At 44.8% G+C, this 16,222-nt stretch overlaps 1 protein-coding gene across 3 annotated transcripts in view; it reads right to left on the bottom strand.

The window, feature by feature from the left end:
- Spen (spen family transcriptional repressor) overlaps positions 1 to 16,222 on the bottom strand; it is a 68,091-nt gene that overhangs the window by 24,441 nt on the left and 27,428 nt on the right. For 2 of the 3 annotated variants that reach the window (XM_005081085.4, XM_040757497.1), the window contains exons 4-6: positions 5,705 to 5,865; positions 4,483 to 4,683; positions 2,232 to 2,383 (exon numbers count right to left, since the gene is read on the bottom strand). In XM_005081085.4, coding sequence (XP_005081142.1) covers positions 2,232 to 2,383; positions 4,483 to 4,683; positions 5,705 to 5,865 — 514 coding nt within the window. The remainder of the gene's footprint in view (positions 1 to 2,231; positions 2,384 to 4,482; positions 4,684 to 5,704; positions 5,866 to 16,222) is intronic. The other variant, XM_013121245.3, reaches the window with a different exon arrangement.

The raw sequence follows: 16,222 nt of genomic DNA, 5'->3' as shown, positions 1-16,222 counted from the left end.
TTTCACTGCTGTTCAGTTTTGAGCTGGGTGTTGACACCTATGATCAGAGCACTCAAGACAAAGGCAGAAGAGAGCTCACAAATTTAACATCAGCTTAGTCTGCATAGCTAGTTCTAGGTCAGCCAGGGCTACATAATGAGATTCTGTCTTACAGAATACAGAAACAAGCCAGGCACAGTTTCACATGCCTTTTATCACAGAACTTTGGAGGAGAGGCAGGAGGATCTCTATGAATTCAAGGCTAGGCGGGTATAAATAAAGGACCCTGTCTCAAAAACACCAAACAAAAACAACAACAAAAGTAGGGATAGGTGAAGTTCAGTTGCTAAAAAGCATGAGCCTAGCCTAGTGTGTATGAATCCCTGGGTTTGTCCTTTAATGACTAAGAATTCCCAGTACCACAGAGGGCAGGCACTATTAGAAGTTCAGGTTCGCTTTTGGCTACATACAACACTGGAAGACAAGAGTGGGGTACATAGGACCACCACTCTCTAATTTACTAGTTTTTATTTTATGTGTTATGGGTGTTTTGTCTGTATGTATGGCTTTGTACCACACATGTGCAGTGCTTGAAGAGGCCAGAGGAGGGCTCTGGATCCTCTGAAACTAAAGTTACAGAAGGTTGTGAGCCACCAGCTGAGTGGAAAAAATTGAACCTGGGTATTCCATAAGAGAGCCAGTACTATGAACACTGATAAAACTTGGAAGGAAGGAGAAAAGAAGGGAAGGAGGGAAGAATTACACGTTTAAAAATCCACTTGAAATTATTAAAGTATTTCTTTTTTAAAAAAACAAGTCTCTGGCTGGAGAAATAGGTTAAGAGCAAGCACTTGCTCCTCTCACGGAGGATTTGAGTTCAATTCCCAGCATCCATTTCTGGCAGCTCCTAACTGCCTGTAACTCCAGCTCCTAGGGTATCTTGACACCTCTGGCCTCAGTAAACATTAATTAATGCTCCTGTGCACATATCCACATAGAGACAGCTACAGAATTAAACATTGTAACTGGAGTTTCTTGTCCTGACAGGTCTCACCACCCTTCAGCCCCAAATAAGCACATGGATGATTATTAATTATAAAACTATTGGCTGGAGGCTAAGGCTTCTTAATGGCTAGTTCTGTCTTAATTATTAACCCATTTCTATTAATCTATGTATTTTCACATGGTCTTGGCTTACCAGAGAATGCCCGGACCTGTTACTCCTTTGTCAGCTATATGGCTACCTTTCCCAGAATTCTCCTCGGTCACCTAGTCCTACCTATCTTCCTGTCTCTATTGGCCAAACAGTGTTTTAATCATCAACCAATAAGAGAAACATATATACAGAAGGACATCTCCCATCAAAATATGGTAATTAAAAACAAAACAAACAAACCAAAAAACTGTGTAGCCCCAGCTGGCCTGGGAACTCACTATGTAGACAAGGCAGGCCTTGAACTCACAGAGGATCTGACTGCCTTACTACACAGCAAGACACTGGCTCCAATTTTTTAAAGGGGGGTGGAGAGATGACTTGGCATTCACTTATGAGCACTGGCTGCTCTTGTAGATAACTTGAGTTCAGTTTCTAGTATGCACATGGCAGCTCCCAATCACCCGTAACTCCAGTTCCAGGGAGGCCAATGCTCTCTTGTAGCCTCCATAGGCACCCGGCACACATAAGGTACAGAAACAAATATTCAGGCAAAATGTGCATATACAGTGTCAGTCTCCTCTCCCTCTCCTTCTCTCTCTCCTCTCTCTCTCTCTCTCTCTCTCCCTCTCCTTCTCTCTCTCCTCTCTCTCTCTCTCTCCCTCTCCTTCTCTCTCCTTCTCTCTCCCTCTCCCTCTCTCTCTCCCTCTCTCTCTCTCTCTCTCTCTCTCTCCTTCTCTCTCTCCTTCTCTCTCCCTCTCCCTCTCTCTCTCTCTCTCTCTCTCTCTCTCTCTCTCTCTCTCTCTCTCTCTCTCTCTCTCTCTCTCTCTCTCTCCCTCTCCTTCTCTCTCTCTCTCTCTCTCCTCTTTAAAAATGTTAACTGGAGGATGAGGAAATGATCCACACCTAGAATCACAGTACTCAGAGGTCGAGGAAAGAATATCATTTCAAGACAAGCTTGGGCTACATGAGACACTGTCTTTAAAAATGAAAATGGATGGCGCAAGGGGGAAATATTTCATTTGTCCTCAAAGATCACATATGCACATCCATATGCTTCTACAAAGATCTACAGCATTTTATCAGTAAGACAACATACCACAATTTCTCCAAAGCGCTGAAAGATGTTTCGAAGGTCATGGTAAGTAGTCGTTTTCTCGAGGTTGCCAATAAAAAGAGTTCTTGTTGCTTTGGGATGGAATTCATCTATCCTTTCATCCAAGGGTCGAAATTCGTTTTCACTTTCTGTCTCTGTGAGCAGATGGGGTAAAATAGAACAGGGCACTTTAATACGTTCTCTAATATGTAATTTACTCACTTAACAAACTGTCATTCTGGGCCTGGTGGAGAGGCCTGTAACCTCAGCACTCAGGGAACAGTGCTGACAGGACTGCTAGCTCAAGGCCAGCCTTGCTACACAGTAGACACTGTCTCAGACAACGGGAACATGCGAAGACCGAAGACCTTTCTCAAAGAATTTAACAAGAAAAATTGTTTGCTTGTTTTTAGGCTTTCGCCATGCAGTCCTAGTTGGCCTTCAGTGAGTTGTACTGAGTGCTGATAATAAAGCATAACCCATCATGACATTCATTATTATAGTGCGTGTGCATGACATATGAGTTTGGGCATGTGTGCAGGTCAAGAGACAACTCATATAGTCACCTCTACACGAGTCCCAGGGATGGACTCAGGTCATCAGACAAGTGACTTTTACCCTCTGGTCTTAACAAAGAATACGAAACTATTACCTGGCTAGGCATGGTGAAACACCTCTGTAGTCCTATAGAAGGCAGATGCAAGAGAATCAAGGGTTCAAGGCCAGCCTGTGCCATATAAGGGAACTCCAAGCTTCATTGGGCAACCCTATCTCAAACCAACAAAAACCACACATACTCTACAATCTAAAAGGAAAACTACAATTCAGCAGAAAACAATCCCACTACATTGTTTAGTTTACTTTCAAGATCTTAATGATGTTCAACATTTCATGTTTACTACATTAATAGTAATTACTACTACAATAATAATAATTCAAATGTCTAAATCATGACTTTAGGGGATGGAGAGATAACTCCAAAGTTAAGCACTAGCTGCTCTTCATCAGACCCAGGCCCAATTCCCAGGATCCATAGCAGCTCACAAACTATCCAGTTCCATGGGATCTAACACTGCCTAGCTTCCATGGATACCAGGCACACGTACATAGTGCACAGACATATGCAGGCACAACACTCACACAAATATAACACAGAATTAATTACTTAAAAAGACTTCTAGATATGAGAATAATTGTGTATGAAATGACTACAGTGACATCTGTGAGCTCTTTTTTTGGTGTTAAATGGTCCCCAATGACATTCAAAAGGTTTCTATTTTTTATGATGAAAAGTCTTGGCTTAACTTCTAATTTAATCACAGTCATTTGCTAAAGCTCCAATTATTAATTCTGTCTGAGACACTCAAGGTTTTGATGATAATTATAACTCAGCACACTACATGTTCAAGTCAACAAAAAGATAAGTAGACAGGCTAAGGATACAGCTCAGAAGTAGAACTCTGTGTAGCATGGCACAGGGCTCTGGGCTCAATCCTAGCACGCACTCATGCACGCGTGCGCGCGCGTATATACACACACACACACAAAATGAAGCCAGGCATGGGAGACACATTCTTATAACCCCATCAGGTGTGGGTGGGAGGAACAGGAGTCTAAGGCTAGCCTTAACTATATAGCAAGTTAAAGGTTAATCTGAGCTCTATGAAACCTTGCTTTTAAGCAAAACTGCTGGGCAGTGGTGGCGCACACCTTTAGTCCCAGCACTTGGGAGGCAGAGGCAGGCGGATCTCTGTGAGTTCCAGGCCAGCCTAGTCTATAGAGCTAGTTCCAGGACAGACTCTAAAGCTACACAGAGAAACCCTGTCTCAAAAACAAAAACAGCCGGCATTGGTGGCACACACCTTTAATCCCAGCACTCAGGAGGCAGTGGCAGGCAGATCTCTGTGAGCTGGAGGTCAGCCTGGTCTACAGAGCAAGTTCCAAGCCAGACTCCAAAGCAATACAGAGAAACCCTGTCTCCCAAAAAAAAAAAAACAACAAAAAAAAACTGACTGATGTTTAAGACCTACATAGGTTAGGTGCACACTGAACACGTCTCAGGTGGTTCTGACATCCCCCTAGACAATCCAACAAGCACCACCATCACTGCCCACAGTGGGCTTCAATAAGGTGACCCAAGACCTTAGCTACCTACCTTTTGAAAGCTAAGACACTGGACCAGTAAGTTAAGAAGTGAAACTAGAATTGTGCCCATCGTTATCACACTGGACTGAACCCCACTTCCAGGCCTTACCTGGCCCTATCCACGCAGTCACTTCAATCTGCATGCCAAAGAAAAGTTTTCCTTTTGATGCGGTCAGTGCTTTTTCTTGGTCCTCTTGCTGTCGAAAGAACACCAGGCCGTACCTCTCCTCGGAGGCTCCATGGATCTGCACTGAAGTCACCTTGCCAAACTTCTTAAACTCATGGAAAAGGCCATCTTTAAGGCTTGTATCTACAAAGACAAATAAAAACAAGGACATTTTTCTCATGTTAACTACAACCCTATAGTAAACTATTTCACCAAAATCAAAATATTTAATTCAGGAAAATGTCTATTCAAAAGCAAACCAGGTTGTCTGTATCTGTATTATTCATGTACACATAACTATATGTATGTGTTGCCCATAGATGAAATGCATTTGACACACAACCTTTCTGTGTGCAAGGGAAGAACTAGGCAGAGTTGGCAGCTCGGCAGCTCCGGATGGGCAGCTGTGCCTACTTTTCTGAGTTCTTTCCTTATCGTTTTTTTTTTTTAAAGATTTATTTATTGGGCCGGGCGTTGGTGGCGCACGCCTTTAATCCCAGCACTCGAGAGGCAGAAGCAGGCGGATCTCTGTGAGTTCGAGACCAGCCTGGACTACCAAGTGAGTTCCAGGACAGCCTCCAAAGCCACAGAGAAACCCTGTCTCGAAAAACCAAAAAGATTTATTTATCACATATACAGTGTTCTGCCTCCATGCCAGAAGAGGGCGCTAGATCTCATTACAGATGGTTGTGAGCCACGATGTGTGCTGGGAACTGAACTCAGGACCCCTGAAAGAGCAGTCAGTGCTCTTAGCCTCTGAGCCATCTCTCCAGCCCCCTTTTCTGAATTCTAACTCCTACTTTTCCTTCCATTGTTTCGGGCCCACATGAAAATCCTAAGCCTGCTGTCCCTAGACTCTTGGCTTCCTCACTGTGTTGCCAACCATGCAGCTGTTTGCAGACCAGTCCATGCTGACCCTGCCTGCTTCCTCAAAAGGCCGACTCCTTTCTCCTCTTTCTCCCTTCTCCTGGCAATGCTCGACAGGGCTTGCCTTCCCTGTTGTTCACTTAAGGACATAAACCACATACAACTGTAATGTCACTTGGTTTGTTCATGACACTAAGTGCTAATGAGCCATAGAAACACCACATGTAAAGTCAAGTCACCCATTCTAGCTCATCAGTGAGCTGCACTCAACAGCTGGGAGGAAACTGCACTCATTTACCTGTAGAACGTACTGGAAGATTCTGAACTTTGATCCCAAAACTTTTCCGGGGCTCATCCTTTTCAAGAGACGAAAGCAACTGGGAGGTGGGTGCGGGGACCGCGGCCGACTGGACTGACCGGGCGGGCGAGTCATCGCTTGAGGTGCTGCTGGAGTCGCTGCTGCAGAGCAGGAACACAACAAAGGAAACACAGGAAGCCCCCGGACATTAGTGTAAGAACAAACAGAAAAGGAACGCAGTGAAACAATACCAGACAGAAACAATCAGCTAACGGCCACCCTGTTGTCCCTCACTCAGTCTCTCACTGGCCTGGGGCCAGGGGAAAAAAGCAACATTCTTTCACCAACATGGGCAACTGCAACTTCTATGACTCATCTCAACTTCCCTCTTCCAGATGAAGTGAGTCTAGTGAGAGGCAAGCAGGTGTACTTTTGTCTGTAAACCTACACCCTGGAGGATATGGCACTAAGATCTGAGAGTTCAAGACTAGCCTAAGCTATAAAGCAAGCCCTTACTTCAAAAAACACAAACAAACAAAAAGACAAAAAAAAAAAAAAAAAAAAAAACAAACAAACAGTTTATGTGACTCCTGAGAATATTAAAGGTGACAATAGTGACAGAACACTGGGAGTCCTGGAGTCACAGATAAGAGTGTAAATACTGAAACACTGCACACTTCCTGGACAAACCACTTAACCTCTTACTGAGCATCACAGAGATAAGACTCAGGTCAAACAAAGTTTATTCATCCTTCAAGGACACACTACACGAACCTCCAGGTAACAGCACACAATACTTTTAAGAATTTCATGCATGAGCTGGGTGGTAGTGGCACGGGCTTCTGGAGGCAGAGGCAGGCAGATCTCTGTGAGTTCAAGGCCAGTCTGGTCTACAGAGTGAGTTCCAGGACAGCTAGAACTGTTTCACAGGGAAATCCTGTCTCGAAAACCAAACAAACAAAAAAAGCAACTACTAAACATGGACAAGATCCTAAACTCTGGCTTTGGAAATAAATAACCGGGTAACAAGTTATATGCAAGTCCACATTAATGAAATACAGACAAGGGGCCAGTGAGAGGGTTCAACAGGTTGAAAGTGCTTGCCTGACACCCTGAGTCCATTGCTGAGGAAGTTCATATGGTAGAAAGAGAAGGTCAACACTGCCAAGCTGTCCTCTGCATCCTCGGACACGCAATGGCATGTGTACCGGGAAGGCAGAAGCAGTTGGATGTCTGGGAGTTTGAGGCCAGCGTGATCTACACACATAGTTGCCTTGCCAGTGAGCTCCGTAGCAAGACCCTGTCTCAAAAAAGAAAAACAAACAAAACCAAAAATAGCAAAACCTAAGCAGACATAATGTCAGGCATGATGGCTCACGTGCCAGTCCCAGGTCAGCCCCAGCCTCACAGAGACCCTGCCGTTAAAAGGAGTTGGGTAGTGCAGATGTAATCTAAAGCAATAATTTTATTGGTATTTCCCCCTCCCTCCCTCCCTCCTTCCTTCCTTCCTTCCTTCCTTTCAAGACAGGGTCTTCCCACATGGCCCTAGTTGTTCCTGAACTCACTATGTAGACCAAGATGGCCTTGAACTCATGTGCTAAAGGCACATGCCAGTGCTCAACCCTGAATCAGTAATTTTTTAATGACTTCTCAACTGGTAGCTAATTTATTTCTTCTATATAATTCATAAGCTTGAATCAGAGGGAAAGTGTGCCAAGTGGATTTTTCCATCAGGCTTAGACAATTTAAAATGTGCCACAGTCCCTGATGCTTTCCTCAGATACAGAGGAATCACCGTCTACAATATAGAACTTATCACTGCTCCAGGACAGACTCCCCTCATTTTTATGAGACAGGTTTTCTTCACACAGTGCAGGAGAAAATGTTACCCCCCCAAAAGTACTGGGAATACGGGTACACAGTATTAAGCCCATAGTTTTGCTTTTTTTTTTTTTTTTGAGACAAGGTCTGATAATCCATATAGGTTTTCAAATTCTTAACTCCTAATGCTTCTGCCTCTACCTCATGAGTGCTGGGAATATAGATGTGGGCCACCATACCTGGCATTTTCCCAGCTGCTCCTTTTCATAACCTTCTGACTGCAACAGCACTAATGATCTCACCACATCAGAATCTCTCTCTAGTCAAGGGTAAGGTACACTGTCCTATCGTGTGTGTGTGTGTGTGTGTGTGTGTGTGTGTGTGTGTGTGTGTGTGTGTGTGTACAGTAAAATGCAGCGTTTCTCTTTCTATCAACACCAAGGCCAAAGAATTTGCAGCTGATTTTGCTTGTTTTCCAAGACAAGGTAGCCTGTCTGTCCTGGAACTCACTCTGTAGACCAGGCTGGCCTCAAACTCAGGGATTCATCTGCCTCTGCTCTACTCACGATGTGTACATCACTATATCCAGCTTGCAGATGACACTTTTAATTGTGAAACAATAATGATTGAAATACACAGCACTGTAACCACTGCTAACAAAGATGACATGAATGAAAACCATTCCAATCATTTTAATATGGAATCTGCAGTAAGCTTTTCTTCACTTGAACTAGGAGTTTAAGGTAATGGATTTTATTTCCTCACCAAAGTATCATCATCATCATCGGTTTCGTTTTACAAAACAGGTTTCTCTGTGTAGTCCTGGTTGTCCTGAATAGCCTTCAACTCAGCGATCCGCCTGCCTCTGCCTCCAAGTGCTGGGATTTAAGGCGTGTCACCAAAGGGCTTAATCCAGATCTTGAGGCAGGAAGACAAATCTTTAATCTGGGCCACACCTTGTGTTGGAAGCCCATACGGACATGAAGGAAGGAAGCTTTGCTCTGCTTGCTTGCTCTCGCCTTGCTAACAAGTCCAGTCCTTCACTGCATTGGAGGTCACTACTTTGGGATTGATTCCAGCATCTATCTACTGAAGACCAGCTCAGACACCCAGCCTTATGAACTGAGCAACTTCTGAACTCTTGGACTTTCCATTCACAGCCCACCATTGTAGGATTAACTGGACCATAGCCTGTAAGTCATTCTAATAAATCTCTTTCCTTAAGAGAGATTCATTCTCTAAGTTTTGTTACTCTATAAAACACTGACTAATATAGCCTCTGAACGAGCTATCTCCAATTTTAAAATGATACCACCTATCAACAACCTAAATGGCAAAGGATTTGAACTAATGAAAACTAAGTACATGAAAAGATGCTCATCAGCACTGAGCAGTGCTGAGATGAAAATCAAAGTCACACAGCGCAATGGACTGGCAATGGAAGCTGCACTGCTGGCACCGGGGAGACCTGAAGAGGAGAGGATCTGGGTGGAGAGTTCGAGGCCAGTCCACACCATAGAACCAGACCCTATTTATTCCAAAATCAAACAAAAACCACTTTCAGTATTACCTCTCATCCATTAGGGTAACACTCACTTGTAGGACCCATGCTGGCCTTAAACTTGCAGCAATTCTCCAGCCTCAACCACTCAAAGACTGGATTTACAAGTGTGAGCTACCACGTGTGGAGCTCCAATGCTTGGAAGGTGGCAAGTTCAAGGCCAGCATGGGCTACACTGCTCTATGTATGTCTTCAAACCATCAGAATGCAAAAAATTGGAGTCTTTTGTGCAGGTGTTGGTTGGGTGACAGCACAGTCACTCTGCGGCTTTCCTGCTCCAAAAGATACAGTCTCTGCCCTTCCCATGCTGAGACCTAAGAGAGCTCGAGTCCAAAGCTCCTTCCTCTACCTTAAAGGGGTCATAACCGCACCTGAAACCATGCCCAAAGGGTGTAGCCACAACTACAAGTTCACTGGCAAGGCAAGAAGACCTGAGTGATGGGAATGAAAGTCCAACTCCTCATTCAAGATCTTACTGAGAAAACTGATACATTAAAAGACTAGAGCTGTGTTTTATCAGGGAACCAGACAGAACAGCTATTGGAAAAAGAACATGATTGAGTTAGCAGAGAAAAGCTAACAGAGTAGTAGAGCTAGAAGCAGAAAACAAACACCTACCCAGCAATAATTCCTGCTGACAGAAACAAATAGTAACAGTTTACAATGGTTCTAAGGTTTTGGGTTTTTAACAGGAACTGGGGACAGATCCCAGGGCCCTCACACATGCTAGGCTAGTACTGGACCACTGAACTGCATCCCCAGACCAAAAACTTTTTAAAGAATGTTTGATTTGCCAGGCAGTGGTGACACATGCCTTTAATCCCAGAGAGAGACAAGTCAGTGAGGGATCAAGTGACCATGCTGCTGAGAAGATGGAGTTGGGTTAGAGGATGGAGACTGATGGGTGGGGTGGCTAAGGGGTTAGGGAAGTATATCTGTCAGCTGTGGTTGTATAACAAGTCCTCACTAATGAGACATGGTAGAACCCACACACACTCAGGAGGAAGAGGCTGATGGGTCTCTGATTTCGAGACCAGCCTGGTCTACAGAGTGAGTTCCAAGACATCCAGAGTTACAGAGAAACTCAGCTCAGTCTTAAAAAAACAAACAAAGCCTGTTTTTAGCAGAAGATGCTATTTAAGACTGAATGTGTACTTATCTTTCATGAAAGGTTAACTATGATGTCATTCTTCAGAATGCAGCAACAGCTACAACCAAACTTTTGAAGCTTATGGTTCTCTGTGAAAGTTATGTAAAATACAGAAATAGTTCATCATAAAGTGCTGGGTAACAAACAATTAACACAAGGAGCTGAGTACAATGTAGCTCAGCAATAGAGCACTTGCCTAGAATAGTCCAGGCTCTGGGGCTAACATAAGACGCCTTAGGTGTGATTGCCCAGCACAGAATAGGGTCAAAAACTGTGTGACAGGAGGTAAATGTTAATCCCTAGAGGCTGGTGGAAGAATTGGGAATTGCTACTTGGTGGTTTTTTTTTCTTGTTTTTTATTTTTTTTTCTTGTTTTTTAAAGAAAGAAAATTTAAAGAACCAGTTGTAAAGTGGCTTATTGGGTAAGTGCACCTACTACCAAGCTTGATGATCAAGTTCAATCTCTGGGCCCTTATATGTAGCAGGATCATATTTTTATATACTGTGAGGATGTCTCTGCCAAGGCACCTTCTGATTGGTTTAATAAACAACTGAATAGCCAATAGCTAGGCAGGAGAGGATAGGTGGGACTTCCAGGGAGAGGAATTTGCTTTCATATTTAATAAATCTTCATGTCATTATTTGGAAGTTGGAGGTCCAAGCAAGTCTGGCTATACTTATAGTACAGAGAACCAACTCCCATAAGTTGTCCTCTGACCTCCATAACATACATGTCTACAAGCAAAAAAAAAAACAGTTACAAGGACTGGCACTAAAGCGTTGGATCCAGTTTTAAAATCCACCACTCTGGTGATAGCAGGGAAGCAGCATATGCTTTGTTAATATGCTACAAAAGAACACTGTGCCATTTTCTGGTGAGCTGTACTAGACACTAAAATTCCTCATCTAAGAATTTTATTTCACATATGTGAACATGCTCTTCCAGAGGAAGTGTCTTCCTCAATTACTCTCTGCCCTTTTTCAAAATCAATTTACTTAATGTGTGTTCTGTCTGCATGTGTGCCTGGTGCCTAAAGAAGCCAGACACAGTGTTGGATCCCTGGAACTGGAGCCACCACATGGGTGTTAGGAAACTGAGCCCTGGTCCTTAAACCCTAAGCCATCTTCCAAGTCCCTCCATCTTATTTTTAAGACAGGATCTTTCAATGAATCTGGAGTTTACTTCAGCTAAACCGGTTGAGCAGCAAGCCTCAAGGGCACCAGCTCTACTTTCCAGTGCTGCTTACAAATGACCTACTACCAAAAGCTCTGTAACCAAGTACTACTTCTTTGTGATGCTCAGCTGGGCTTTTGTTTGTTTTTGTCATGTGTTCAGATTCTGCCTCAAAGTACAAAGTGCAGTGGGTAAAGTAAGATACTGTTTTCCACTGTCTCACTTTTGGGAACCAACATTGGCATTGGAGTACTTTTAGTTTAAATTCTAAAGTGGGAGAGCCCAGGTAGTTGCAACAGGCTGGCAATCCTCTCGTGATTCAGAGAGCAGGTTAGAGGCATAGAGCACCGGCACAGAACCTGCCTGCCCTGCATGAGGTCCCAGGCTCCCTCCCAATGTCATGTGTGTATTCCTGTCTTCAGAAAACCTTCAAAATAAAAGCTCAAATAATGTCCAGTAGAACGGCACACATCTAGAATCCCAGCACTTATCAGGCCAAGGGCAGCATGAGCTATACAGCAAGACCCTGTGGGGGGGGGGGTCACATATGACTGCTCTTTCCATAGAGGAAGCAAACATGCCTGAAGAACAAGAACACCTTCTTCACAGCAGCAGTATAGGACCCCCAGAGGCTGCTGAGGTCGGTGCACGCGAGGGGCACAGTAAGGACTGCCGACAAGACTGCCCCACTCTTGTGGGCGTGTGCACTGTGTGAGAATGTACTGCTGTGCTTGGTGTAATAAAAGGCTGAATGGCCAAAAACTAGACAGGGGGTACAGGCGGGACTTCCTGGCAGAGAAAGGAAGGAGATGACTCTAGGCACGTCAGATGCCAATGAAACATGGAGTAGGTCATGGACATACAGAATGAAGAATGGTAAAATGCCACGAGACAAAACATAGATTAGTATAAATTGGTTAACTGAAATTATAAGAGCTAATGGGACAAGCCTAAGCTAAAGACAAGCTTTCATAGTTAATAGTAAGTATCCACAGAGCTGGCAGTACAGAGAAAGACTCGTTACACTCCACGCATGTTTAAGGGGTGTTTGAGATGTGTAACAAATACTTGTGAGTAGGGCCTGAGGGAGCCTAGAGGCTAACATGGACCTTGACAGGCTGGTGGGCAACACAGGTATATGTTAACTGGAGAGCCTTATGTCCTTCTGCCAGGGCTAAGGAAAATGGCTCCTTTTGATAGGTGAGATGACCATGCAATCCTCCTGTAGACCAGTTTGGGCTTGTTTCTGGATATTTGGACAGGCTTTTGGAGCTTGGGGACCTGGGAAGTTTCCTTTGGACTTGACTGATGAGAAAGTGTCAAGTGTCAATATCGTCATAGTGGAATTTGTTTATTTACTTAACTGTGTAGTATGTAACATCAACCGGAATGCCTAAAAAGGCATGAACCAAGACAGCACACAGATCAAATAGGACATGGGGAGATTTTTTGTTTGGGGGTTTGTTTGGGAGGTGTCTTTTTGTTTTGTTGTTGTTGTTTTTTGGGGTGTGTGTGTGTGTGTGTGTGTGTGTGTGTGTGTGTGTGTGTGTGTGTGTGTGTGTTTAACCAACAGTTTGCCCTAGTTATTGCTTTACCAAGGCAACCTGAAAAGGGATGCATTTAATTAGTGTTTGCTTAGTTTCAGAGTGTTAGTCCTTGAGCATGGAGAGAAGCAAGGCAGTAGGCAGGCAAGCATGGCACTGAAGCAGTAGCTGAGATCTTACACCCTGATCTGAAGGCAGAAAGCAAAGAGCAAAAAGAGCGGGTCGCTGAAGGATTTTGAAACGTCCAAGCCCACCCCTCGTGACACTTCTTCAACTCGGCCACAACTAACTGGGGATTACGCACTCAGACATATGAGCCTAGGGGAACGTTCCCATTCAAAATACTGAGTCTCACTAGGTAATCCTGGCTAACCTCTGCCTTTTAGGTGCTGGTGACAACCTACCTCTTTTTTTGTTTTCTTTCTATGAATATTCAGGATCTCATGATCCTGAATGAGGGCCTCCTCCCTTAGGCCGCCCTTGAGTGCAGTGACTCTGGGTGTTGGTCATTATATCCATTAAAGTGTGGGGGTTTCCACTGCAGATGAAATCCCAGCCAGGTCTATCTAATGTTGCCTGCATCAGCGGCTGAGATTTTAGTCCTCTTCCAATTTAACCTTGGCATTGGCACTCTTTCCTACCCAGGACAAGAGAGAAGCTTGCTATTGCCTACTTCTGAACTGTATCTGGAAGCAGTGTCAGGCCCAAGAGGTCAGAAGGCTCTGAACTACCCATGAGACATCATAGTTTATTCAGCTTGTGGGCACTATTTTTTTGTTTTGTTTTGTTTTTCGAGGCAGGGTTTCTCTGTATTGTTTTGGAGGCTGTCCTGGAACTTGCTCTGTAGACCAGGCTGGCCTCGAACTCACAGAGATCTACCTGCCTCTGCCTCCCGAGTGCTGGGATTAAAGGCGTGAGCCACCACTGCCCGGCACTGGTTTATTTTTAAGTGACTACAAATTGTAAGAAACATCAGCCTAAAACTGTTCCCTTTAAATGTAACCATTTCTTTAGAATTTACACACATGCACACACACACACAAAGCTATAGTGCAAAATGTCTGCAAGCACCGTCATAGCACATTCAAAACCGTTGTCCTTCCTGAGAATAAGCAAGGGCCATGGAACGCCCTAAGCGTTGAGTCTATGGATCGTGTTCTGGAACAAGGCAGGTGTCTGTCTCCCTCTAGTTCCAGCACAACTCCACTGTATGTCCACAGACACACAGTAAAAACCTCTACTGAAGATGTTAGTCATCACTTAAAATAACCTTCACTTTAACATTCTTCTCCATATTGAAAATAAATTTTTAGCCATGTGTGGTGACACAGAAGTGAGGCCAGGGGGCTGGAGAGAGACTGTGGTTAGCAGCCCTAGCTTGACGACCAGAGTTCAGCCCCCAGGACAGATTAATAAGCCAGAAACCCTGCTAACAGCCCTAACACACACACACACACACACACACACACACACACACACACACACACACACCAAACACAGGTCTGGAATACAGAGTGAAATTCTGTCTCAAGAAAAGGGGGGGGGCTGGGATGCAGCTTGGTGAGACTCCAGCTCAGAAGCATAAAATCTTAGCTTCCATTCCCATCATTAAAAATAAAAAAGTGGCAATGGATTACTAAATAAAACGGTGAGAGCCAGGTTTCTCACACCTGCAGTCCACTACTCAGGAGGTGGATATGGTAGCACTTTTGGTGGTGGTGGATATGGTAGCACCTTTAAGCCCCCCATCTCCCCGCACTCGGGAGACAGAGGCAAGTGGAGCTCTCTGAGTAAATCTACACAGTAAATTCCCTGACAGTCACGGCTACATAGTGAGCCCGGCCGGTATGGGGGGAACGACGACAAAAAAAATCCACACATTATCAAAGCACAGATTTACCAACTTATTTTAATTCCTTTCAACTTGACAAACCAAAAGCAACCAACACAAGCCAAGGGGAAAGGACTGAAAGCCTGATTAAGCTAAAAGCCAGTCACCAGCTCGTACCTCATTTTGGGGGCTCTGGCCTGCGACCTACAGCAGAAGAGAGGAGGCAAAGGGAAACCGGCAGCCGGACAGCACCCGCAGGCCCCGCCTCTAGGCTCGCTGACCCCGCCCCCGCGAGCACACCCATGCCACACCCACGTCACTAGGCCTGTGACAGCCAAAAGTTTGGCTGCTAAGCCCAGCAACACCACAAAGGAGGCAAACGCTGGTGAAACAAGGAAGCCTCCAAGAGGTGGCAAAAAGCCAGCTCAAACCGGATAATTCCAGTTCAAGCTGGTTCTAAACACAAACAGTTCCTAGCTTCCCAAACAAAACTCAACCCCAACACTGGGTTCTTTTCTCCGGGGTGGCAGAGCAGACCTGGGCCAGCCCAGCATTGTTCCCAAAATGCAAGACCTAATCTTCCAGCCCCAGCACCACCAGAAGCCACGCTTTTTTTTTTTCCTTTTCTTTAAGTAAAGACAGCGTTTCTGGGAAACCATTTGGGAAAGACCTGCTCCCAGATCCCCACAGACAGAACGGGGCAGGCAGGCCCACCAGAACCTTCGGTAAGCAGGCGCTTTTCCCGTTCTACACTTAGCTCCATCCCAACCCCCAGCCCGGCCGCGCTCTCGCTCACTGCCTTAAAACACAAAAGCAGTGTGGCATCTGGAACAACAAAGCAAAACACGCAGCGACCAAAAAGGAACATTTGCAAAACAGGGCTCTGCAGTGACCTCTGCAGGCTGCCACGGGTGGGAATGTAGAAAACACTCTATTCTTTCCTTACCTTTAAACAGCCCTAAAAACTACATGAGGCAGAGAATGTGCAAACATTGGGGGGAGGGGGGGCTGGGAGGCGTTTTAGGACGCCAAGTCAACTCTGGCCACTGACTATCCGTTCTGATGATAACTTCCAGAAAAATCTCAATACCAAGCTTCAAGGAGGCCGAATAACTAGTGGATAACATCATTAACTGACTCTTAACAGGATTCCATCACAGATAACAATTGGATACCACAAGCTAGGAATTTCATGTAATAGCTAGAAAGGCCCACAGGAAAGATTACAGTTTTTGCTCATAGCAGTTTTTCTTTGACACTCATTTTGGGGGGGGGGGTACGAGACAGGGTTTCTCTGTGTAGCCCCCTGGCTGTCCTGGAACTCAGAGAGATCTATCTGCTTCTGCTTCCTGCATGCTGGGGTTGAAGGTGCACACCACCACCACCCAGCTGGCACTATTTCTGAACCCTTGGATAACGCAATATAGCACCTTACTT

The sequence above is a fragment of the Mesocricetus auratus genome, unplaced genomic scaffold (assembly GCF_017639785.1).
Source record: "Mesocricetus auratus isolate SY011 unplaced genomic scaffold, BCM_Maur_2.0 Super-Scaffold_100014, whole genome shotgun sequence".
Lineage (NCBI taxonomy): Eukaryota > Metazoa > Chordata > Mammalia > Rodentia > Cricetidae > Mesocricetus > Mesocricetus auratus.
The sequence above is the reverse complement of the archived record's forward strand: the minus strand, read 5'-3'. Positions and strand labels throughout refer to the sequence as shown.